The 26,942-nt window shown below is 34.1% G+C and overlaps 1 protein-coding gene across 2 annotated transcripts in view; it reads left to right on the top strand.

The window, feature by feature from the left end:
- The window catches only part of CAMK4 (calcium/calmodulin dependent protein kinase IV), a 228,562-nt gene extending 203,472 nt beyond the window's left edge, over positions 1-25,090 (top strand). Inside the window, exons 8-12 of one of the 2 annotated variants that reach the window (XR_003569729.1) lie at positions 1,808-1,883; positions 5,628-5,754; positions 8,932-9,084; positions 21,456-21,616; positions 22,859-22,933. Coding sequence is in view for 1 of the 2 variants with exons in the window: in XM_027869157.1 (XP_027724958.1) it covers positions 1,808-1,883; positions 5,628-5,754; positions 8,932-9,084; positions 22,859-23,209 (707 nt within the window). In the remaining variant the exon portion in view is untranslated. Of the gene's footprint in view, positions 1-1,807; positions 1,884-5,627; positions 5,755-8,931; positions 9,085-21,455; positions 21,617-22,858 lie in introns of both variants that reach the window. The other variant, XM_027869157.1, reaches the window with a different exon arrangement.
- Positions 25,091-26,942: the final 1,852 nt, after the last annotated feature.

Here is a 26,942-nt window from a genome sequence, read left to right as displayed (position 1 = left end):
GGAAAGAAGGATCAGACAACATGTTGAAGGGATTGAGTATTGATCTTATGAAATTGAATGTGATTGAAATGCTGCCTCAGAGACCTACTATGTGAACTTCAACAAGTCACTTAACCTGTCTGTGCTTCAGTTGCTTTACCAGAAAATAGAGATAACAACTGATCATCTTGTTCTGAGGATTATTCTGAAGATCTAATAAGCTAATATGTGAAAATGTTACATGGGGTATGTAACATATAAGGAGTATTATTAAAGAAAATCTTTTCAGTCAGATGGAAACAGTCCTTGGGACAAATCACTTTTTTACTATTCTTCTTTTATATTTAGTGTTCTAGGGACTACTGCCCCAAACCCTTCAATTTCCATAGCTATTCTGACAGTCATTTGATTGATGCCTCCTTATTGACATATTGTTGGCTAAGTCCTCATGGATATTACTCATAGAGGACCTTTTGATTCTACCCTCAGATCCTCAATCATTTCACAGGCTCCATCTAGAGGTAAATTTTCTTCAGTTTACCAATCCAATACCAACCAAATGCAATTGGCATTTATTGTTTTCCCATTTTATTGTTTCTTCCTTGATTCACAAAACACACTTTGAAATTTGGAAATATTTCCATACAGACATGGAAATAATAGGCAATAATTAATAGAATCCCAAACTATAAGAGAATAATAGAAGAATACAAACTTGTCTCAAGAATGTCTCTATCTGAATGTCATAAAAAATGAGATGATAACTAATACAACACACTGGTTCTCAAGCATTACTACAGACAATACTATTGCCTGTACATAAGATTGATCTGTGAACATTTGACAGCGTTGTTTTTAGGAGACATCAGTATTTTGAACATTTGTACTCTTCAAATCACATGAAATAAAAGCTTTCAAAATACAGAGCTCAAGCGGAAGGAATCAAAACTAAATAGGAACAAAATGAGGCATATATCACCCTGTCTAGTACTCTTGTCCTGACGACGCTTGCAGTGAGACTACAGATGATCTAATAACACAACACTTTAAATTTACAAAAGGCAATCATCTTATCCACCTGTGCCGTAGAACATTAAATATAAAACGATATCATGATAATGACTTTTCCTTGAACTCTATCTGAACTCCATTGAAAAATATGAGAACAAGATAATAATTATAACCCACATTTATATAGTTCCCTAAGGTTTACAAAGCACTTTACTTATAACAACCTTATCAGGTAGGTAGTGTGATTATCATCCCCATCTTACAGATGAGAAAACCTAATGTCACAGGGGTAAGGTTATTTACCAGTGATATCTCTATTAGTAAATGTTGGGTCCAGAACTCTCTCTCTTAATATATTGTTACATGATATTGATAGTACCATAATTTCTAGGATTAAAGGCACAGTGGAAAAGAAGTAGAAAAAAGCTAAGTGGATGGCAGCCCTACCTTTATCAATAGTTCACCTCTGGCAAATTACTTTTCAACTCTGGACCAGTTTCTGCACCTGTAAAATGAAAAGTTCAGACTAGATGATGAAGTTACATTCCACTATATTGTGCTATGTCTAGAGTATTTACTTTTACATACCCCTAACACACTTTCTCTCCTTTTACCCTCTCTCAAATTAATTCAGGAGCTTAGGTCATTATGTTCCTGACTTAGCAATTTAGTTATTATCTGAGTGGAGAAAACTTGGTACAAAACTGTTTCAGTTTATATGGTGGGAGACATGTTCTTTTCTTTTTAATTCATTGTGTCTAAAATGTGAATTACAAATGAACTTCTTGTTTGAAATAATGTATTATCATCTCTGCAGCACCTGAAATTCTTAGAGGATGTGCCTATGGACCTGAAGTGGATATGTGGTCCCTGGGAGTAATCACCTACATCTTGTAAGTGAAGAAAGCAAAAGTGCATTGGGTTACAACATTTTATAAGACCCTAAGCCCCATCCGTTTGGGTCTGCCATCCCACAAAGAAGCCTTTTGTGAAACATTCATTATTTTCTAAGCATATTCAAGGAGAGGATTTTCTTCTAATCCAAATGATAACCTCAAATTTAATCAGTATTGAACAACAGACCAAGAAAATATGGACAGAATCTTTGTAATTTCCTGAGGGGTAAAGGCACTATTCTTGTCTTTTCTTGTTTGTTCTTCCTCCTGTTCAATATTTTTCAACTTTGGGAGTAATCATTTATTACTGAAGATAATTAAGATTAAACTCAAATTGGTTTTTTACCCTAATATTGCTTTACTTTTACATTTTACTTTTACTAAATTATTTGAATAGTTTGACTGGCTCCCATGCCTGCTATTTACCTTCTCCTCATTTCTACCTGTCAAAATCCCTTTCTTCTTTCTAGGCTTGGTTCAACTACCACTTCCTCCATGAAGTCCTAATATCCCCCGGTCCAAGAATTATTTTTCCCTTCAAATTTTCCTGGAGCACATTGCCTCTCTCTTCTTTGCCTCCATTATTCCTATCTTATAAAAATATTTACAAAGCACTGGATTCTTATAGAATGACATCCTGAGGAGGAAGATGTTAGGAGCATAGATTGGGAGCTGGAAAGGACCTTCAATGCCAAATTCAAAACCCTTTCACTACCCCCAATTTTTTTTTAAGATGAGGAAATTGAGAGATTAAGTGACTTATTCAGGGTCACCCTACTAGTAAGTGTCTAAGGCAGGATCTGAACCTGCATCTTCCTGACTGCAAATACAGTGTCCTTTCCAACATTTTATACTACTTCCCAATAAACTCAATAAGTTCTGACTGATAAGGCAGAATATAATTTTTTTTTCTTTTATACTCTATGAAAATAAATCTAGTAGCATTTCAGACATTTTAAAGTTATATTAAGTCGTGACCATTCATCGAAAACACTTTCTCTTCCACTCATCCCAATAATTAGCACTTTAGATGCTTATTTTTATTTTTGTTACTTTTTCCCTGAATAAAAATACCTATAGAAGTTATATTCATGTTATTGTAATATAGCTTGATTCACTTTCTTTTTTAAAAATACATCTTATTGATGCTTTTTGTTTTTAAGCTATCTAAGTTTCTTTTTGGATCCCTTTCTATCCCCCTTTCCTTGTAACAAAAAATATTTTTCAGAAACAAGAGAAAGAGGAAAAAGCAATCAGCAAAAACAATCAATATATTAAAAAATTGGAAACATATGTATGTCCCACACCTGTGGACCTTCTACTTCACCTTTCATGTTATTTCATTGCTTTTAGCCCTTCTTCCCACCATCCTCCTTTTAAAGGTCTGTTCCTACAACAATGCTTTATTTTGTGTATCCCTCTAGCACAGTGGAAGGTTGGTGGTAAGAGCCAAACTGTTTCTAGTTCAAGGAGTCAGGGCAGACAATATAGGCTAATTTTCTTTTTTCCTGCCATGCCAATCAGAATCATGAATGTATTAAAGATAGAAAATCTCCAACTCTGGAATGACCTACCAGTTCTGCACACAAACCAACTACTATCATAAGCTTTAGCATCTTGGACTTTTATCATCTGGGGACCAGGCAAAAGGGTTAATATTTTAACATTAAAATGTCTGGGGGGATTCTTACTTTTTCTAGGTGTTTTAATGACAGAATTCTACTACTCCACATCTGATTCCTTCCAATGTTATCATTTTCTGATTGCCTGTAGCATCTGATTGCTTTATTGCCTCTGTGTTCCCCTATCAGTTTTATATTTTATCTCTGTCCCAGCTAATACTAAGAGCCTGACACAACTGGAGATAGGGAGGAGGCATTCAAGCAGTATAACTCCTCTACTTATTATTTTCCCTTTCATATTTTAGCAGCTAGGAAGCAACATAGATTGAACCAATTCATCATCTTGAAAGATTCATGCTTGTGTCAAAATAAAAGTGTAACACATTGATGAACTCATTCAGTGATAATTCTGCCAGTGGATAATAACTCCTATTTTACCAGAGAAGCACCTTCCTTCCCACAGACCATGAAGAGAATTCACCCAGTAAAGGCTGACTGATGAGGACTAAATACATTTTCATTTATGCTGCTTGGCAAAGCAAATCTAGTAAAATTTAAGAAATTTTGAATTGAGGTGACATTATTATCAATCATCCTTCAAAGTCCTTTCCTTTTCTTTTGAATATGCAGTTATGTACTGGATGTTTCTTTCATTAACTATAGAATGTAAATTTGTTGCTTGGTCTTGAATAAAGGGAATTCTCTGTCCCTTCCTTCCTTCTCCATTGCTCGTGCCCAAGTCTACATTCAGAATACCAGTTAAGCAGCAGTGACCTTAGTGCATACAGGCTGCTCTAACAAGAGTACAAAGGGCATGTTTGACACAATGTCCTCCATCATTCTGCAGATGACTCCCCTCCATCCCATCCTCAATACCCACAGGCCATTTATTTCCTTTGCAGGCTATGCTCCAGAATACTTTAGAAGTATAAAACATTTACTTTATGTTCTCATGCCCCTAGTGGACAGAGATATTTTTTTTCTCCCTCCACAGTATGTGGTCACCCCAACCAGTGTGATATAGTAAAAAGAATATTAGATTAGAGTCAAGAAGGACCTTGGTTCAAATTTCATCTTTGACACTGTGATCCTGGGCTTCTATGTTTCAATTTCTTTGGGGCTTCATTTTCACATATGAAAATGGAGATTATAATAACTGTATTGCCTCACATCATTATTACTAGCATCAAATAGAACAGTGGATTATAAAATATATTGTAAGCCTTAAAGTTCTGTCAAAAAGGTTTGTTTCTTATTGTAAGAATGTAGACAACATGCTATGGCATTCTGGGAAAGAATTAAGCAAAATGAGAATCTTTTAGCTGCCTAATTTTACTTTTTATGGATTTAGGCATTGCTGATTATTTTTCCCTCACTGTTTAATTCATTTACCTGTTGAATCAGAGCAGATCATGAACATCTCAACCTGTTAGTTTTCTGTAAGAGAAGACTTTGATTTCCATTTTCAGTAGCCCACATTGGCAGTAAAGTGCAACTGCTGTAGCCAGCAAAAAATCTCAGCCTCCCAAAACATAATTTACATGATTTTGGAAAAGTCACATAAATCTTGGCACTGGTTGTATTGTTTTCCCTTTCAATCACCCTCCATGCCATTTTTCATTTTTCTAGGTCTTTATTCTTTCAGTGGTTTTTGAAGTGGAGTATAACTTTGTGTGGATGATGATATTTTTAACTGATTAGCATCTCTAAAATTTGAAGATTGGGATGAATGAAAATGTTGGGAAAAGTTTCACTTTCCCATTGCTTAAATTTCTTCTCAAAAGCATCTTCATTTTCTTGCATTCTGCATATATACCCTGTGCATCAGGAAATATACTGAATTATCTCTCCTTTTTTCTCATTTCCTGAGGAGAGTGAGAATACTTATTATAGAAATCTGTGTGCTTGAACTCCTACTCTTATTTCATAAGAACATCAAATTTCTGTTATAAATTTCTGTTATAAAGTTAAAGAGAAGTTTAACAAAATGATATTTTGCCCATCAGGAGTTTGCTTACTGTGAGGAAAACACCATTAATGGAGAAGGATGAGCATTTCTTCAGGAGTGAAATGTGCTTAACTATTTAATAAAGTTGTTCATTTTCTCTTTCCTCTTCAGACTTTGTGGATTTGAACCATTTTATGATGAAAGGGGAGATCAGTACATGTTTAAGAGAATTCTGAACTGTCACTATCGCTTTGTCTCCCCTTGGTGGGATGATGTGTCTTTGAATGCCAAGGATTTGGTAAGGTGGACCAAAAAGAATCCCTTTTTAAAAAATCAGATTAAGGAAGAAAATAACATATTACTTGTCAGTCATGGTTTAAGTTCGCATTCCTATGTATTCATGTATGCTTTTTCTTCAGTTAAGCAATTTTAGTGTGAGTTAGTAATGTTCTTATCCATTTGTCATTTGACTGCAAGAATTTAGGGAGGCAACAGTAGAAAGAGCATTGAACTGCAGGAGATCTGTTTTTCTCATTCAGGCCCAGTCATTAACTATGTTATTTTGGGCAAGTTCCCACCCCCCAACCCCAACATCTTTGTCTTTTCATTTCTCCATCTGTAAAGCAGGGTACAAGATGCTTCTCAGAGTCTCTTCCAACATTTATTATTTTAAAATGTAAATAATTCTGAAAATGAAGGAATAGCAGTCTAAATAAGTAAAAATGAATAAAAGGCATTGATTATAGAGTGTTTAAATAAGTTCAGCTTTATTACTTTCAAGGACATTCAGTAATAAATCAATGCTAACAAAGGTCCTTTAATCAATGGACAAGGAATTGTATTTAGCTAACATATGATAATCTGTATTCCAATGAATTTTTCTACAAAGTGCTTCAGGGTTCTTAAGGCTTCTTTTCAGTAACTGCATTATTCTCTGAGGACAGCTAATTTGCTATAAGAAACCTTTTCATCTTAGATAATAAAAAGCCTCATCCAAATTTTCACAAATTCCTTAGTGGTACATTGTTAAAGTACTCAATTCTCCACTCTACATGCTAAGAGAAAGACATGGCTGTGAACACATTCCATTAGAGCTAAAGTTTCTTCTAGAATTCAGTTAGATTCTGGGTCTGCTCTTTACTAGTTCTGTGAGTCTGGACAAGCCACTTAAATGTTCAGGGCCTGTTTCTTATTATGAAAAGGAGGATGATCCTACTCGGAGATCATTATGAAGGGCTTTACACTTTAAATAGCAAGTCATTAATTTTCACTATTCAGCTATGTTTTAAGTCATACAAATAATGTTTGTGGAAACAGAATTACTTCCTCCATTCAGCAAGCATTTATTAAGTGCTCTTCCTGTGCCAAGCACTGGGGATTCAAACACAAAAATGAAATGGTCACTGCCCTCAAGGGGTTTACATTACCTGAAAGGTAAACAACTTGAACACAGGTAGGTGAATACAAAATATATACAAAATGATTTCCAGTGTGAGAGATGAGCCCTTTGAGAAATAAGGGCAGGCCTCTTGAAAGAAGTAGCATTTTCACTGAGTCTAAAGGAAGCTAGGCATTGTAGGAGGTTGAAGTGAGAAGAATGAAGTGGGAATGAGCACAGAGGTAAGGGATAGATTGCCACAAGTAAGAAGCAGTATGGAGGCCACCACAGCTGGAACATGGAGTGTGTGAAGGAGAGCAATATATAATAAACCTGTAGGCTTGAACCAGATTAGGGGAAGCATTAAAAGCCCAAATTTACATTTTATCTGAGATGTAAGAGGGAGCCTTTTAGAGCTTCTTAAGTAGGGTAGTGACCTAATTAGACCTATGCTTTAGGAATTTCAATTTGGCAATTTCATAAAAGATGGACTGATGAGAGGGGAACCTGGAGATGGCAATTAGGATGCTATTATTATAGTTTACGAATGACTTTTTATGAAATTAAAGAATAATGGAATATGAAAGGTTACTAATTTTATCAGTCATACTTTACAGCAACCTCAGAAAAAAGGATCCCTCCTATTTACAATGGATTATGTAATTTTTATTGATTATATTTTGCTTAGATTAATATAAAATGCATTTGAATTCATTAAATAAATACCTCAACTAACAGTTGGTTAGATGGTTCAGGTGTTCTAAATAAAACAGAGATACTAGTGTGATGCTGAAAAGTTTCCCCGTGAGCCATTTCTGAAAGAAACAACATGTAAGAATAATCAAGGTTTCTTGTAGAACTAGCTGTAGAATGTTAGAGTTGAAAGTTACTTTACAGATCATTTAGTCGTAATTTTCTGGAAATCACAGAGTTAGAACCCAGGACTTATAGTGAAGTGCTTTTTTTTTTCATGGCCCAAAGCTGCTTCTGTAATGACCAAGGACAACTACTGCCCATCAAGCTTGTTGGAATTCATCCAAATTATCTACATTTTAGTGACCACTCATTCCTCCTAAATAACGCCAAAGCCTCAGGCATGAAGGACATTCCTGTAATTAAAGCTAATCCTAGCCCATTTACTAACAACATTTCTTTTGATTTCAATGGATTTTTTCCTCATAGGAAAGTATGTAGCACATAAGTCAGAGACCAGAGATTTAGAACTAGAAGAGTCCTTAAACTCATCTAAACCTCTCATTTTGCAAATGAAACTGAGACCTAGAATAGTGAAGTGACTTTGCCCACAGCTATATTCCTTCTGAACTATTAGTAGGCTGATTATTTTAAAAATATATTTAAAAATTTATCATTATGTGTGGGTACTTAGGTAGGCATAGAAAAGAACTACATAAGTATAATCTTTAACTTGAAGGACTGTAATAGGAGATGAAATGACATGATATGAGACAAGACATGAAATGATATAACAACATAGCGACATGACATAACTATACCATATCACATGTCACGTTACATCATATAACATAGCATTATGATATAATTAATCTACATTAATATAATTTCAATGATAATAAAACCAGAACCTATTTATTTGACCCCTAGATGGGAAACAAACAAGAGTGCTACAGCCCTAGATGGTATCCATACTTGCCTTCCTTGACCCTACAACCGTTGCCACACGTGGCCATTTGTCTTTAATGACCTTTAGGTGCTTAAAATTTTTTTTCTCTTTCTTTACCTAGATACCTGAGAGCATATCCTTTTATTTTACAGATGAAGGACCTGAAACCTTGAGTGATGAAGTGACTTGTCCCAGGTCACTTAGGTAGTAGTGGCCAACCCATGATTCAAACCTAGCTCTTTTCATTCTATCACACTATCCTTTTTTTTTTTTTTGTATTCTCTTAGCAGTATAGCCAAAAGTAATGGGCAGGCCTTTGATATTTACAGGCCAGGTGGCATGCCAATGCCCATTTTGCCATCATAGAGTTTTTGTAAATAGGGTTGTATCCATCCTCACGTTTATTTTGAAATTAATATCCCCACTAAAGAGCCTATCGTGCTCTGTTGCTATAGGTGAAGAAACTGATTGTTTTGGATCCTAAGAAGCGCTTGACCACATTCCAAGCTCTGCAGCACCCTTGGGTCACAGGGAAGGCAGCTAATTTTGTACATATGGACACTGCCCAAAAGAAACTCCAAGAATTCAATGCACGGAGAAAGCTTAAGGTAAGAAATCACTGGAAGAAGTGACTCATTTTACAAGGAAATTCAGGAGTGTTCTAATAAGTAAAAATGCAAAAGTTTCAACATTCCTCATCAAATATTATGTATTAAGCATTTTATAATATATCAGAGCTAGAAGGGAATTAGATGTCATCTTATTTAATCCCCTCATTTTATATTTGAGGAAACTGAGGTTCAGAGAAAGGAAGTGACTTGATCAAAGTAATACGAAAATTTCTGGTCCCAAACTTATTTGAAATTCTGAAAACTCAGGTTGGTGTCCTCTCTCTTAGAGCTGTGCTACACCTCTGACATTGCTTATTAAAAATGAGAAATTTTTCCTACATTCATTCTACTGAGGACAAATTACTCAAAAAACTTGAGCAGATTATTTCTGTTTTTCACCCATTAAAAATTAAGGAGAATGGTTCAAACATCAACATTTAGTTAAATAATACTTATACATAATTTTACAGTCATTTTTGGGGATGTGTATAAATGAAGCAAATATATCTTGCTAAGCAAATGAAATTAAATGATTATGCCACTTGATTTTAACTAAAATGCTATAAAACACTTTGTGGACAATCACTCCCCAGATTTCACTGACTCTTAAGACAATAGCTTCTTGTATTCTTTAATCACAAAATAATTTTATAAATGATTTGCAAACCAAGAAGTTGATGAAGAATTGTCAGAATGTTGAAGAGATGGCCTTAACTCAAATACTGCCTATTCATCCACACACACACCTACACCCACACACACCCATATGCATATACAGTTATCCCTTCCACATCATAGGGATTAGGGGTGTGGCACCCCTGTGATCTGGATAAACCACATAAAAGTTTTTGGCCTTCCTTTCATACCAGAGAAATATTCTGAATTTTTTCTTTTTCTTTTTCTTTTGTGAGGTGTTTACATTACCTTATTGTAAAATTTGGATTATGTATTTAATCATAGGTTCTGTGTTGTCTGCTAGCCTTTACATGTTGCCTGTGACTTCTGCAAAACTCCCCCAAGATTCCCATTTAATTTCTTATGCTGACCCATGATATAGTGGAAACTCAATGGGGAAAGTCGCCATGTGGAAGGGATAACTCTGTGTGTGTGTGTGTGTGTGTGTGTGTGTGTGTGTCTATGTGTGTATGTGTACATGTGTATATGTGTGTGTTTATATACCCACATATGTATATATATTTCTCTTGGTTCATTTCCCCATATTGTAGACATAGCTGATAGATAATAGAGTTTTAGAAACACTGAATAGTTTCTTTCTTTTGACTGAGAAAATTTTGAAGGGCTTCCCAGGCAAAGCAAAGAAATGAATTTGTAAGAAAAATATTTTATAGGTATGTACCTTTTATTTAAGTGTAAGCAGCACAATTATAGTGAAAAAGGTTTTATGGTTGACTAGAGGAAGCCAGCTCTATTTCAAAGCATTTCCAAAGTTCTGAGTTACCATAAAGTGGAACTCGGACCGGGACCTTCCCTGTCCAGAACTGCCAAAGAACATAGAATTGTCCACTTTAAATATATATAAAATGGACAATACACACACATATATGAATGTGTGTGTACGTACATATGTATTTCAGGGAAATTGTTCTAATGTTTGAAGCTGGATCTCTAAAGGGTTTCCATAGCATTTTGACAGTTAGCCTTTCAGAGACTTGTAAGTTATTAAAAAATCAGATCTTGAACCTAGGATTCAATAAATCTGAAAATACAAGTTACTGAGGAAAGAACTCCCTCTGACAAGAATTGCTGGGAAAACTAGTAAGCAATCTGGAAGAAATTAGGCGTAGACTAATATTTTACACTATATTCCACAATAAATTCAAAATGGACACACAAACTGAATATTAAAGATCATATCATTTAAAAAAAATAGAAGAAAAGTAGATCATGTACCTTTCACAGCTATGGGGAGGAAACATTCTTAATCAGTGTTAGCTGAGAACGAAATCCAGAACTGAAATAACTTAGAAGCAAATTTAAGTCGTCTTTTTCGAGAGACCTGAAAAAGGGGTGGCCCACCTCTCCCCCCAGTGTCTATAAGTTACACATTATATAGGATTCAAACAAAGGAACAAGGAAATAGTATCTGATTGGCCAGCACAAAAACAGTTTCTGGGTAAGACATGTGTTGCTTGAGATGTATAATGGGAGAAAACTACTCATATTCCTTTGCATTAGACTTTGGATCTGACTAGGTTTCTCGTCAGCATAACCTAGCTCCTCAGTCAAGAATTAAACTTATCTGGTCTCTAAGTAACAATTTTGATTTCAGCCATACAGATCTATGTTCAAATAATACAATAAAGTTTTCCCACACCAGATAAAATAGCTAATTTTGATTACATGAAAATGAAAAGTTTCTATACAAACTCCTATATTAAGCTCTTGCATTAAAAATGTAGCATAAGAAGGGAAGTGATTGAATTGGGTTGGGGGAGGAGGGAGGAAACCTTTGTATCACCTTTCTTAGATAAGAATTTGCTATCCAAGATGTATAAACAATGGACAGAAATATAAAACCCAAATCCATTCCCCATGGTCAAAAGATATGAATAAATACTTGTCAAAAGAATTATAAAGCATTAAAAACCATATGTAATGTTCTAAATTACTAATAGAAAAAAGCATATCAAACCAACCCTGAAATTTTTTTTAATATTATGGATGAAGCTTGATCCTTGAGAGAAGTTGAGAAAAATGCACTTCCCTCTCTTCTTTGCACAAGTGGGAGATTATGGGTAAGGATTACTGCATGTACTGACAAACACACTTGATATATTGAATTTCTTTTACTGAACTCTTAAAAAAATCTTTGTCAGAAGAGGTGGCTTACTTGGTAGGGAAGGGTGAAAAGAAATGTTCAGAAATGAAGGTGATTTAAAAAACATTCTTTCTATACTACTATGTTATGGAAATGCTTGTTTTTTCTTCAGTTCAGAACAAAATAAATAAATAAATTTTTAAAGCTATCAATGAAAACTCTATGGTTATATGTAAAGATTCATAAGGACTGATACAGAGTGATACAAGATGAACCAGGAAAACAATACATACAATGATTACAAAACTATAAGTTATAAGAAAAAAATGAAAATGAATCCCATAAAATTATAATGACCAAGCCTGGCCCCAGAGAAGAAATGAGAAAATGCACTTCCCTCCCTTCATTAGGAACAGCAGATTGCATATACTGTCAGATAACAGTCATTATATTGATTGACTTTCTTCAACCAGTTTTCTTTTTTTCTCACAAAGGCTGGCTCACAGAGACATATTCAGAAATTACTGTTAAAAACAAAAGGTATAAATAAAATAAGATTAATTTAAAATAACAACAACAAAAACAACAAATCTGAGATGTAGCCTCAAATCTAGAACATGGGCGAAGATGACAAAAGATGGGAATAGTCAATGTTAGAGGGGTTATGAAAAGATAGGCCCACTAATTTATTGTTGGTGGAGCTGTGAATCGGTATAATGATTTTCTAAAGTAATTTGGAATTGTGCAAACAAATAAAGTCGTTAAAATGTCTATACCTTTTGACCCAGAGATTCTACTGTTAGGCATATGCCTCAAGAAGGTGGCTAAAATATTTATAGTAGAACTTTCTGTGATAGTAAGGAAATGGAAAGTAAATGCTCATTAGTTGGGGAATAACCACAAATTGTGGTACATGAATGTAATGGAATATTACTGTGCTGTAAAAAAGAACAAGTATGATGAACACAGGAAAACATGAAAAGATTTACATGAACTGATGCAAGCTGAAGTAAGCAGCATTAAGAAAACAATACATATAATTACAGTGATGTAAATGGAAAGGACCACTACCATACAACAATTAAAAATGTTGCAAATTGTCTACAAGCTTGACCCCAAAGAGAAAATATGAAAAGATTCTTCTAATTTGCAGAGAAGATGAGTGGTGGGGTGTAGATTGAGTGTAGAATGGTTCATATGTTGTCAGATTTTTTTTCAATGTATTGAGTGGTGTTTCTAATTTTTTTCCTTTTTCTTTTTTTCTTTTTGTAAAAAGCATAGTTCACAGACCCGCATCTAGTGTTTCTCTTTTTCCAAACTAAACTAAACCAAAGTACATATATTGTGAAGGGAATACACATAGCCAGAGGACAATGGGGAGAGGGAATGTGTGCAATCTGAACAATTCATGCTTCTCGGCTATAGCCCACCTAGAACATTTCCTTGTTTCCAAAGCTGCTGCTTGCTGCTTCCTACATTTCTATAGATAAACTCTATCTACTGGTTTATTGAAATCATCTGCTGAAATGATTTCTTTTCTGAGTTACACGTTTTTAGTATTATCTACTGTGATGTCTGCTCCATAAAATGCCATTTTCAGCTGATCGTTACCTCTTTCCCAAAGAGTAAGGAACAAAGTGCATCTCTGAGATAACCCTAAGCAGATGATTTATTTTGGCTCTTTTCTGAATCAAACCCACACCTGCACCCAGTCAACAAGCAAAAAAATCATCTATCTTTTGAAATACTTTGTTTCTGCTTCATTGCCCACTCCCCCAAGTGAGGAGTTTGTTATTTGCTTTTAGACTAGAAAATTCATTTCAATTCCCATCATGTTTCCAGTGTTGATGAAAATTACCTTAGAGCTTAATTCAAAGACTAGAGGGGTATGGTGGCACTGGTAATCTTTGTCTTTCATTCTCCAAATTGTACTCACATCACTGCTTTCTTTTTTACATAAAAGAAAGTAGTTATTTTTTTTAAAGAACATAAATTCCTATCTTTCCAGAATACAAATAATCAAAATATTCATATAAGCAGATATTTTACTGTATTCTACTTTTACGAAAAAATATAAAAAGCTCAGTAAGCCTGTTTATCTGAGATTTATTAAAAATATCAAGTTTTGGGGTATGTTATTGGATCAGGATAGCTTCAACTTAGTCTCCTATACTTTTTTTAACCACTAACAATGCCATGAAATGATTATTGACATTCAGAATGATAATTCTGAGGACCTCCAAGATCCTTAAGTGTCTTCTGATTCTTTAGAGAAAGATTATGATTATAGGATCATAGATTTAGAACATTTAGTGTTTTCTAGTCCATCCCTTCATTCTTACAGACAAGAAAATTAAAACCTGGAAAGGAGAAGTGAGTGATTTGCTTAAGGTCATAGAGGGAGCAGAGATGGATATCAAATTCATTTTTTCTGACTTAAAATCTAGCAATATTCCTACTGTAACAGTACAGCAAATTAAACTATGTTTAATATGGTTTCAGTGTCAAATGATTTTTTTTCACATTTTAATTGAAAAAAAACTAGTGTTCTATGGATCACTAATTTTTAAAGAATTAAACATATGAGAAATCACTTAAATTAAATATTACTTAATTCAAGTATCCCAAATCAAGTATCCCCCTAAAACTGGCCTTTCCTCCCAACTTCCATATTTCTGTTGATCTATATAATCTTCTAATCTCCCAGGTACATACCTTGGAGTCATCTTTGCTTCTTCTCTCCATTATTTCTCATATGTAATCAGTTACAGAGTCCTATCAATTCTACAAACATGAACTCTCACAAATCTTTCCCTTTTTGTTCACTCAAACAACCATCATCATAATAGTTTGGTTCCTCAATACTTCTTTCATAGACTACGGTAATAGGCCTAGGTAATATGGTAATCTGTCTATCTGCTTCTTCTCTCTTCCTTTTCTAATCTACATTTCACACAGCTGCCAAAATAATTTTATTAATTCGTGGGTCTGACAATGACATTACCCTGTTCTAAAACTTTGAGTGGCTTCCTCTTTCCAATGGGACAAATACAATCATCTTAGTCTGGCCTTATAGGCCTTTTACAGTATGGCTCCAGTCTATCTTCCCAACCTTATTTCATATCCACTCTCCTCCATACATTTTATATTCCATCCAAAATGTATTATCTGAATTTCACATGCTCTCTCCTGTTTCATTGACTTCTTCCATGCATTTTTGTAGTTTATCCCCTATTCCTGGAATGCACTCCTTCCTCAACTACACCTTCCAAAATTCTTCCCTCCCTCAAGACACCATAGCTCAAATGCCATCATGAAACCTTCCTTGTTCCATCATTAACACCAACTGAAAGACTTGTGGTGCAAGGCCCATAGAGTTAGAAAGTTAGAAATCATCTAGTCTAACTCCCTTACTTTTAGATAAGCAAACTATGATTCATAGAGACTAAGATCTCAGTATCATTATAATACAAAGGCAAATTTACTTGAATGAATTAAGTCTTGTGTAGGTTTTTATTTAAATCAAGAATTTTTTTATTAGAGCAGTTTTAAAAGCCATTTTCTTAAATTGCTAAGAAATATGTGTGAATGATATTGAAAGGGCATTCTAATGGACTTACTGCTAAGATGCTGGTGTGATAGAACCTAGAAAACCTCAGATCTTCCACAAACATCTGAGCAAAGCTCTAGAAATTCACCAGGAGGGAAAATAATGAAGAAAAATAAAGAGAAATGGCTATAAGCTTCATCAAGTCTAGGACTGCACAAGATTGTTAGGTTTGTCAGAAACCTTCAGAGGCTGAGTAGAGATGTTGTAAAGTAGACAGATGGGACATCAGGAGGCCAGGCCAGACTAGTGTTCAACACAGAATCTAGGCATCTGACCCATAGCAAGAGACAGGGCCAGACCAGGATTTAGGGAACCTAATCCAGCATCCAGGCAGGCCATGCCTGAGACAACTAAGAAGACAGGGCACCTGGACAGCCTAGCATTCAGCCACAGCAAAAGAAAGGGCCAATATAGCAGCAGGGGTACTATAAAAGACCTGTTATCAATAAAATTAGTTGGGACCTGTCAGCATCATAGTAAGGAACAAAGTCAACTTTGAGCTTGTGACTGTGAAAAAAGGAGACAGAGGAAAGGCCATGGCCAAAACTCAAGTTAAGCCACCAGAAGACTGAGCCAACCAAAATGTAGGAATTCCTGCAGAAGGCAAGGCTGAAGCTTAAGCACCACAGCCAGGACTAAGCCAGGCCTGCCCAAACTATCAGAGAGTATGGAGCAGAGTCTGACCCAGACCCAGTGCTCTAACCCAGAAACTGAGGCTTCAAATGAGTAAATAAAACAAATGAATAATCCACTAAACCCAGTGAATACTTTCAATTGAGAGAAGCCCAAGAGGAAAACTCAGAGCTATAGACTAAGTCCACCACAGGTCCAAGTAGCACCTTAGAGAAAAGAATGACTTGACTATAAGTGCTTGGAAGAAAAAAAGCAAGAGATGTTTTTAAATGTGATTTTAAACAAAAAGATAGCTTTGTAGGAAAGAATGGAAAGGAAAATTAACAGTTTAGAACAGAAAGTTAATCTTATCCCTAAAAATCTATACATTAAAAATTATAATGAGTTAAATAAAAAGCATTGACTTCATGAGACAAGAAGAAATATTCAAAGAAAATCAAAAGATTGAAAAGATAGAAGAAAATATAAGGTATATACTATCAAAAACAACTGACCTGGAAAATGGGTCAAAGGGAGATAATCTAAGAACTATCAACTAACTAAAAATAGAACTCCCCCCCAAATAAAATCTTGGATATTATAGTTCAAAAAATAATAAACAAAAATTTTCTAGATCTATTCTATTAGAACCAGAAGGCAAAGTAAAAATAGAAATAATCTACTGGCTACCTCCTGAAAGAAAGCCCCAAATGAAAACTCCCAATAATGTTATACCAAATTTGAGAGCTTCCACATAAAAGGAAAGATGCAACAACCACCCAAAAAGAAAGAATTCAAGAACAAAGGAAATACAGTCAGGATCACACATTTTTTTGCAGCTATCACTATATACAAGAGAAGAGATCTTGAAATATTATACTCCAAAAGGCAATAGCTTACAAAAAAGAATAACATCTTACAAAATTGAGTATAATCCTACGGGGAAAAAAAAGTAATGTTTAATGTAATAGAATTTCAAACATTCCTAATGAAAAGACCAGATAGAAACAAATATTGATTTGGAAGAAGCTATTTAGTGATAAACTAATTACATTTTAATAAAGAGAAGAAATAAATATGCCTTCAGGGCACCAATCTCTTCAAGAATCATAAGGCAAATAGAGGGTCCAAGGTGGTTTTATTCTGTTCTAATGGTCTGAAGAGAAGAAAGAAAAGGGAGAGCAAGGGAGAATATACCAGGAAAGAAAGGAGGAAGTTACACACCTGTACACTAAAAAAAGAGCATATATACATGGAGGAAGAACTGTGGGGAATGGGCATCACATCAACTTGACTTTTTTCTGAACCACACAAAAACTTGGACACACAACATATAGTTACACATGCATATACATACATGCATGTATGCATACATGCATACATACAGGTGTTTGGTTTAAAAATACATTAAACTCAGCAGGAAAATAGGAAGGCACAAGGATAGGGAAGAGGGAGTTAAGAGGGAAAGGAAAATTCATGAGGAATTTCATTATGAGCAAACAAATTCCACTGTGAGGTTAGACCTTGAAGAGGGAATTTTAAATAATGAAAAAAATAGTAAAAACCTGTGAATGAGGGCAGGGTGAGCTGAAGAGAAGAGTAGCAGTGTAGAAACAGGCCACCTCAATTAGAGATCATTAGTATTAAGCACAATCCTCTTTCACCATCTTATTCTTCTTTATCATTAAAAGATAAAGGAGACAAAGAAAGGGGAAAATGTAATAAGATAGTATGAAGGAAAAAACACAATTAACAGTCACAGCTATGAACATAAATGTAATGAACTCACTCATAAAATGAAAGAGGATCACAGAATGGATAAAAAGCAGAACCCAACAATATGTCATTTATAAGATAAACACTTATATATAAATATTTACAGAGTTAAAATAAGGTGCTGGAGCAGAATGTAATACAGAAAGGTGAACTCAAAAAAGCAGGTCTAGTAACCATGATCTCACATAAGGCAAAAGTAAAAATTAGCATAAAAGAGATAAATGGAGACTACATTGTAATGAATCAAAATCAATAATTAGTAGATAGACATGGAATGGGATAATATCTAAATACTTAAAGACAAAAATTAATTGAATTACAGAAAGAAATAGACAACAAAACTATAATAGTGAGGATCTCAATGTGTCAATATTTTTTAAAAATTCCTTTAATGTGGGGCAGCTAAGTGGCACAGTGGATAATAGACCACCAGCTCTAGAGTCAGGAGGACCTCAGTTCAAATCCAGCCTCAGACACTTGATACTTACTAGTTGTGTGACCCTGGGCAAATCACTTAACCCCAACTGTTTCACCAAAAAAAATTCCTTTACTGACCACGAAGAAAAAAAAATCTGTTCAAAGATGCCTTGGAAAAGAGGATTAAAATTTTAATTGGAGACTAAATACCTTAATCCTACAAAATTTCTGGGTCAAAAAAAAAACGACATTAGAAACAAAAACAAAAAAAAAGCATTAGAAAATGTCGTCAAAGAAATTGACAATAATTAGATAGCATACAAAAACTTTTAAACGGTTCCTAGAAAACATTTATATTTCTAAATGTCTTTATTAACAAAAAAAAGAGGAACAAATCAATTCAACTGCAGATAAACTAGAAAAGCAAAGCATTTTTAAAAATTAAATTTGAAATTCTAAATAGCAAATAAGGGATTAATAAAACTGGAAGTAAAGAAATGAATTGATAAAACTAGAAGTTTAAAAAAAACTAAAATTAGTTAGCTAAGGATAATGAAAATGACATTGATGCTATCAAAATGAAAAAAAGAATTTACAATGATAAAAGATAAAATAAATTATTAAAAATTATTTTGCCTATTATATGAGAACAAATCTGAAAAATGGAATGAAATGGATGGATACTTAGAAAATATAAAATACCAGGTCCATAGAATGAGAAATAGACTTTTTAATTCAATTCAAGAAAAAAATCAAACAATCCATAAATTCCCTTAGAAAAAAGGAAGAACCAGATAGATTCATAAGTTAATTCCTTCGAACATTCAAAGAATAATTAATTCCAATATTACATAAAATGCAAAAATAAGGAGTTGTACAAAACACTATCTATGATACAAATAAGGTATTGATGCCTAAATCAGGGAGAAAGAAAATACAAAAAAAAAATACTATAGACCTAATTAACCTCAGTGCAAACAAAATAAAAGTACTAACATAGAGATAACAACGATATACCTGAAAGATTGTGTGTGTGTGTGTGTGTGTGTGTGTGTGTGTGGGTGTGGGTGTGTGTTTGGGTGGGGTATGTATTATGGTCAAGTTGTATTTATAAAAGTATTTCATATTTGGTTATATGTAGAAAACTATATTCATACTAGAAAATATTAATAACAATAATAAAAATCACATGTTTATATAATTGATATTGAAAAAGCTTTTTATGAAATTCAAAATGGTTTCTGTTAAAAACTCTAAAAAGCAAATAGGTTATCCTTTCCCTACTATGATAGATAGTCTTTATCTAAATCCAAGGCCCAATATTATATATCATGGAAAAAGACTAAAGACTTTTCTAATTGAAGTTATAATGTCCAGTATAACCACTATTATTTAATATAGTACTAGAAATACTTGCTATAGCTATAACACACATGCACAAAAGAAATTGAGAGAATAAGCATAGACATAGAGGAAACAAAGCTATTTATATAGATGAGCTGATTAGAGAACTAAGGCTTAGAGAGTCAACTAAAATTAATTGAAACAATTAAAATCTTTAGAAAAGGTGTAGGCCATAAAATACCCATATACGCACAAATCATTGGCCTTTCTATACAATGTCAACAAAACTCAGTAGAAAGACATGGAGAAATTTTATTCAAAATAACCAAGGATATAAAATTTGGGGAATATACTTCTCAAGACATATAAAGGATTTATATGAATACAACTACAAAACACAACAAAATGAAGAATGACCTAATCAATAGTAGAAAATTTAATTGCTCATGGTTAGAACATGCCAAAATAATAAAAATGAAAACTACCCAAATGAAAATTCAGTGCCATATCAACTAAACTACTTTACTTTAAAGAGCTTAAAAAATACGAAATTCATCTAGACTACCAAAATGTCAAGATTCTCAAGGGAAATAACAAAAAAAAGTAGAAAGGAAGGCACCCTAGCATCCCAGGTGTCAAACTACAAACTAATAATCATCAAAACTATATGGTATAGGATAAAATAGAAAAGTTGATCAGTAGAACCAATAGTTATACAACAGTGGGTACAAATGAACATAATGGCATAGTTTCTAATAAACACATCACCACTCCCTATGTGATAAAAACTTCTGAGAAAACTGGAAAGCATTCTAGCAGAAATTTGGTTTATTTCAACTCACCAAGATAATTTCCAAATAGGTATATAACTTAGGTCACCTTATAAACAGAGGAGAAAGAAAAAAAATATTTTTTGCAACTATGAATAGGGAAAGAGTCATTATCTAACCAGGGAAATAAAATGGACAATTTTGATTACAAAAAATTGAAAAGAGTTTTCATGTACAAGGCCGATTCAATTAAAATTAGAAAGAAAATAGATAACTAACAGAAAAATCTTTATGATATATATCTTACCAAGATTTTATAACCAAGCTATACAAGGAAGTAACTCAAATATATAAAAACACAAAACCTCTCCAATAGATAAATCATCAAAAGAGTTCTCGAAGGAAGAAATCTAAACTATCAATAGCTATTAAAAAGTTTTTTTTAAAACAGTAATAATCAGAGAATTGCAAATTTAAGTAACTGAAGTTCTACCTCATATTCATCAGATTGGCAAAGATGATTTGACTAAGAAAAATTAGATTTATTAGATGGAAGGAAAACAGTGCATGGTTGATGAAGCCTTGAACTGATCTAGCCATTCTGGAAAGTAACCTGGGATTATGCTCCAAAAGTCAGTATACTGTGTATACCCTTTGACTCAGCGAAACCATTCTAAGGACTAAGCACCAAGAGGATCAAAGAAAAAGGAAAATACACAGCTTTTGCTATAGAAAGGAAATGGAAGCTAAGGAAATGGCTATAAATTGAAGAATAGCTGAACCAAATTAAAGCATGTGAACATAACAGATTTACAAAGTATGAAATGATAAAATAGACAGTTTCAGAGAAACCTAGAAAGACTTGTATAAACTGATGCAGAGTGAACCTAGAGGTTTATACAAACATATAAACTGCCACCTATGGGGCAGGAAAGCCAGTCTAGTTGCACAGTAGGGCAACCTCAGGGAGAGACAGGAGGCAGCTTGTGCCAGATAGGTCACACTACTACTGCTACCTCAGCCATCACCTTGAATACCATCTGTCCTCATACCCTGATAGAGAGAGACCAGAACCCTGAAACCAAGAACCTTGTGAATAGCAGTGACCTCTAACCTTGAAGGTCCTGTTTCCATCATGAGGCCACGAGTCACTATGGAGAAGGGACTATATTTCTTGCCACCACCAATACCAACTTCTGACCAGATATTGCTAATGGGAAGGTAAGTCCAAAATCCCTAGGACTAGTGGTACCACCCTCCTCAACCCTTTACATCCCCTTATTCCTTATTCCTGCCCTTGCTTCCAGCCTATCCCCACACAGCAATTGCTCAGGAAAGTAACTCTGATGTTGATATGGACTAGCAACTTCTTCCTGCTGGTGATGCAGCTATAGTTATAGAAGACCCAGAAAAGAAAGTTCTTATCAGCAAAGTCCTTGGCACTGCCAAAAGATTCAATATCAGAGACCAATATGATCTTATCAATAAATTACATTAAATAACATTAAAGATGACACATTACTATCTGCTTTGCTGTTGAGCCCTAAGGACCATGGCACCTTTCTAACTATCTCCTCCATTAGAATGTGAGCTCCCTGAAAGCAGAAACTATGCACATAATAAATTTGTTAATTAAAAATGCATTTAAATTCTTTTTCACTCATTCATTCAAAAACAACATTGTAAAGAAAAACAACCGTGAATGACTTAGTGGACTCATAATTCAGAATTAGATACATATTTTTGTATGTTGGCATTTGTTTTGCTTGAACTGTGCGTATTTGTTACAGAAGTTTTGTTCAGCAAGGGTAGGGAGAAGGATCTTGGGACAGATGGCATTGCCAAAAAAGAGAGTCATTGAAATATTTTTCTCCAAAAAATGTACAGAAGAGAACAGGAAATAAGTCAGAGGGAAATACAGAAAATCAGGACAACTTTGAAAGTCACATGCTGAATTAATTATATTCTGAAAAGAAAAAGCAAGCTGTTAGAAATAGAGATTTGTGGTTTTATGTTAAATCTTCTCCTTATTCTATTCTACTTTATATAAAGAAATGCTCGTTTTACTTGTTCATTATGTGCAAAATAAAACTTTGACAATTTTTAAAAGAAAAGGCAACCTGCCACTTCCTAGCTATTTAAGGAGGTTTTGACAATTCATTTCACCTCTCTAAGTCACAGATCCTCATCTTTTAAATAGAGATAACAACATTCAACTACTCCAAAGGGTTACTATGAACAGATCACTTTTTAAGATAATGTAAATATAAGTTATTATTCTTACTTAACTTTTTCATTTCAAAATGATATTTAAAAACTCATTTGGATTCATGTCTGATATACTTCTTGGAAGAACAAATGAATATTTACCCCTAGCATCAATTCCCTAACAACATCAGGACTGATCTTTACCGTTCCATTTCCAAAGCAAGCTAAAACTCTTGCTTTTCTCTTTTCCATCAGGCTGCAGTGAAAGCAGTGGTGGCCTCCAGCCGACTGGGCAGTGCCAGCAGCCATAGTAACTATCTTCAGGACAGCTGTCAGTCCAACATTACTCCAATGTCCAATGAAGACAGTGAGGGGAAAGAAAATGCATCTCAAAAGGAAATAGAAAGTCAAGAACAAAGCTCAGCTACCTCCACTGAGGTAGTAATTGCAGTAATAGAAGCTCAAGATGAAGTAGAAATAAATGACAAAGAGGAACCCCAAACAGAACCTGAGCCTGCAGCAGAAGCCAAAGCAGAAGCCCTACCTGGAGAAGGAGAAACCCCGGGAGTCAGTGCGCAAGAAGGGGAAGGACTGCAAGAGTCCTAAATCACCCCTTCCCAATAGAGGGCTGAAGCTAGTCACTTTCATGCATGGGCTAATTTTTCCTTCAGCCAGGAAGATTTGTAAGTGTGACCCTCACTGTAGTGGTTCTAATTTTGAGGTGCAAAACAGTGTGTAATAATGCATCAGCTGGTGACCCTAACTGTAATGCATGTGACTGTTCATGAATAGTAGTGTCCTCTAATGGCATGTCATGGATTACATGTAATGTTATCTAATAGCATCAAGTGAAATTTGACAGTGAGCAAACACAGCATAATACTTAAACTTCATGTGTATTTGCAGAGGGCAAAACTTAATGTTTGAAATGAATCATATTTATATTTTCTGTTTGCAAAACTTAGCCTTCTAAGGGAGATATCTGATTTCTTTGGAATGGTAGTTATTTCTATTGGCATATTGATCATCTGCTATGTGTTATCATGAAACTCTTTAAATGGTTTTTTATTCATAGGTAAAAACTGTTTACAAGAAGATAGCAAATAGATGTACAGTATATGCAAAAACATTCCATAAATTCTGGTAAGAAATTGAAGCATTACTTTCAAGGGCCATGAAGCTATACGCCCCTCCAGCTTGTATTGCGAATGCCTTACTATACCTTTAACTGTTTATATACTCTATATTACTAATAACCAAAAAACTCTTTCATAGAATTCTGCCATTTCAGTATCCTGGCAAATTTTCAATACAACTGGGTTGGTCCCTATTCCCTTCCAAATCTTCACTTTCTCTTTCATAAGAAGCCTTTTGAAGAAAAACTCTTTAGAGGGTAATGAGAATTAAGCCTGTGTAGAGTAGCAAAAAATAATAGAATCCTTGTCATTTTTTAAAGATATAATTATACTTGTCCAGTAGTTTATAAAACTATGTAGCTTAAAAAAAAAGCACTGATTTTTATGGATAAAATCTGTAATTACCAAGTTTTAAATACTTAGAAAAATCTTCCAAGGCTAAATCTTATGAAAGTAATTTTTCAAAAATAAGGTCATTATCAACTTTGCTATAGCTTAGGAAATCCTTTTTTTTGCCATTAAAAGTCATTTTCCCTTGTTTGTTAAACAGATATAACATTTATGACTAAAGCATCTTCAACAAAGGTATTTTGTGTGTTTTTATGCTCCAAACTAGTAGTTCCTAAATTTCACAACAAAGTATTTTTAAAGTGTCTATGTTAGAGATATGTGACAATATACTATTTTACTTTTTTATTGAAACATTGATCTTAAATTAGAGAATTAAGATCCCAATATTCCTTTATTCTGATTGTTTTCATTTTAAAATAAACTCTTTTTTGGGTTTAGAAGTATATTTATCCTTTTAAACATAGATCCCAGTGATTCACAGAAATCAGGCTAATAAACATGTATAATTTTTAAGTTCAAATTAAATTTTCTATCAAGTCAAATGCTTATATATTTTATAAGTTTATTTATTATAATCTATTATCTTTCTGGTAAAACTGAAAAATCAATTGACTACAATCAGAGCTGTAATGAGACATTTGAGTTTTCAAATGATGGTTTAGAAATTGTTACCCCTGCTCACTGCATTACTACCACTCACTAGTGGCTTTGAGTTTTCTTGTTAATAATACATATTACTATGAAGTAAATCCCTACATGAAGAGCAGAATTTTATGGCAGTAAGAATATGTGTATTTGTAAAAAGTAATATTAAAAGTGCCCCTTACTTCATATTTCACCGCAAATGGTTACATACCTTTCCTATCTTTTTAGCTTTTGGTTCTAAGTACAACTTTAAGATCCTTGTTGAATGTTCAAATAAGTTTTCTGATGTACGTAATTTTCATTTCTTTTGGCCCCTTCCTCTACATTGGAAAATAAAAGCACTTCACTTTCTGAAGGTCACTAGAGTTTTATTGAAGGTATGTTTCCAAAGTTCTTCCTTTCTTTCTTCTTCCACTCTGAAGAAAAAGGTGCCTATTGGTAAACAAAGAAAGAGAGAGAGATGGCATATGTTATAGGTCAAAATAGTTCTATTTACTGCTCGTTGATTTAATTTGATTTGACAGAGGTAAGCTGGATGAGTTCTTTACACAAGTGTGGCAGCAGTGATTTATGAATGGTACTTTTTGTATCCCATCTTTTCTCCCTCATGACATAGAAGCTCACTATACCTTAATCATTGTTATTACATCATCCCAAGGCAGCCATGCCCAAATACATGTTGCCCCTTTATTCCCTTTCCATCTTAGCCTTAAACATACTGGAGTTTATTTTAATTGACCCATAGTAACCACCTTATGTGTAGTTTAACGTGAGGTTAAGCAAAAATTGCAAGACAAGAATTATACCTATTGGACTAATCCCTAGTGATTTATTTTTTTTTGAATCTACAAACACACACAAGTATGTATATATGTGTGTGTATGTGTATATATATAATATATATATAATTGTCATTAATAGTATACTCTACAGAAGCTAGTTTATTAATTATGGTTTTAATTTAGCCTCTTTTCCATTTACAATGTTTTCCCAAGACAGTATCTAAATAATTCTGAAATAGCCAATGTCAGTCAATTCAGAAAAAAATGTATAAATTCAGCCAAAATGGTTGGTGGTAACACTATATAAATGCAACCTTGTTTAGAAGGAATTTTTTTAACATATGAGAATGAATGTAACCACCAAAGTGTCTTTAAGCCCCTTAAATATATAATATTTTATAATTTCAAATCATAATTTACTAGATATCTGTATTTGTCTCAGAGTATCCCTTAGCCAAATAATATTTGGCTATTCAGTCAGTAATCTTAATTTAGGTAAAAATTGTGCAGCTTTATTTCTTATGGACAACTGCTACACATGCTGAATATTGAAAATTATTCAATTTGGCACAGTTCAAATATTTACTAGGTTATTCATTCTTGCTAAACCAGGAGTTAATCTGTTAATGTATTAAGTCAGCATTTGTAGATGTCAGTTAATGCTGCCATAGGACGTGGATTACAAAAAAAAAACTTGTGATGCAAAAGATTTATAATCAACCAATCAATAAAGAATTATTAAGTGCCTGCTATGTTCCTGGCACTGTGCTAAGCATTAGAGATTTTTAAAAAAAAAAGCGGCCAAAAAACAGTCCCTTTACTCAAGGAGCTGTCTTAAGAATGAGACACCTTGCAAATAAGTATAGATAAAGCAAGTTATTTGCAGGATAAACAGGAAATAATTAACAGAGGGGAAAGCACTAGAATTAAGAGGAGTTGGAGAAGGCTTCCAGGAAAAGATGGGATTTTATTTGGGACTTAAAATGAGAAATGGAGAGAAAGCATTCCAGGCATGGGAGACAGCCAGAGAAAATGCCCAGAGCTGAGAAATTGAATGGAATGTTCTTGGAAACTGGCCAAGAGGCCAGTATTATTGGATCAAAGAGTACCTGTTGGGGAGTAAGGTGTAAGAAGACTGGAAAGTTAGGAAGGGAATAGATTGTGGAGGGTTTTGAATGCCAAACAGAGCATTTTGTATTTGATCCTAGAAGCAATAGAGAGCCACTGGAATTTATTGAGTAGCAGGGTCTGACAGTATTAGACTTGTGCTTTAGGAAAATCGTTTTAGTGGATAAATGAAAGATGGATTAGAGTAGGGAGCGGGTGGAAGCAGGCAGACCCACCAACAAGTTGATGCAATGATCTAGGTGTGAATTGCTGAGGTTCTCCATTAGAGAGATAGCTATGTCAGAGGAGAGAAAAGGG

Source organism: Vombatus ursinus, unplaced genomic scaffold (genome assembly GCF_900497805.2).
Source record: "Vombatus ursinus unplaced genomic scaffold, bare-nosed wombat genome assembly UNPS02014792.1, whole genome shotgun sequence".
Taxonomy (NCBI): domain Eukaryota; kingdom Metazoa; phylum Chordata; class Mammalia; order Diprotodontia; family Vombatidae; genus Vombatus; species Vombatus ursinus.
The sequence above is the reverse complement of the archived record's forward strand: the minus strand, read 5'-3'. Positions and strand labels throughout refer to the sequence as shown.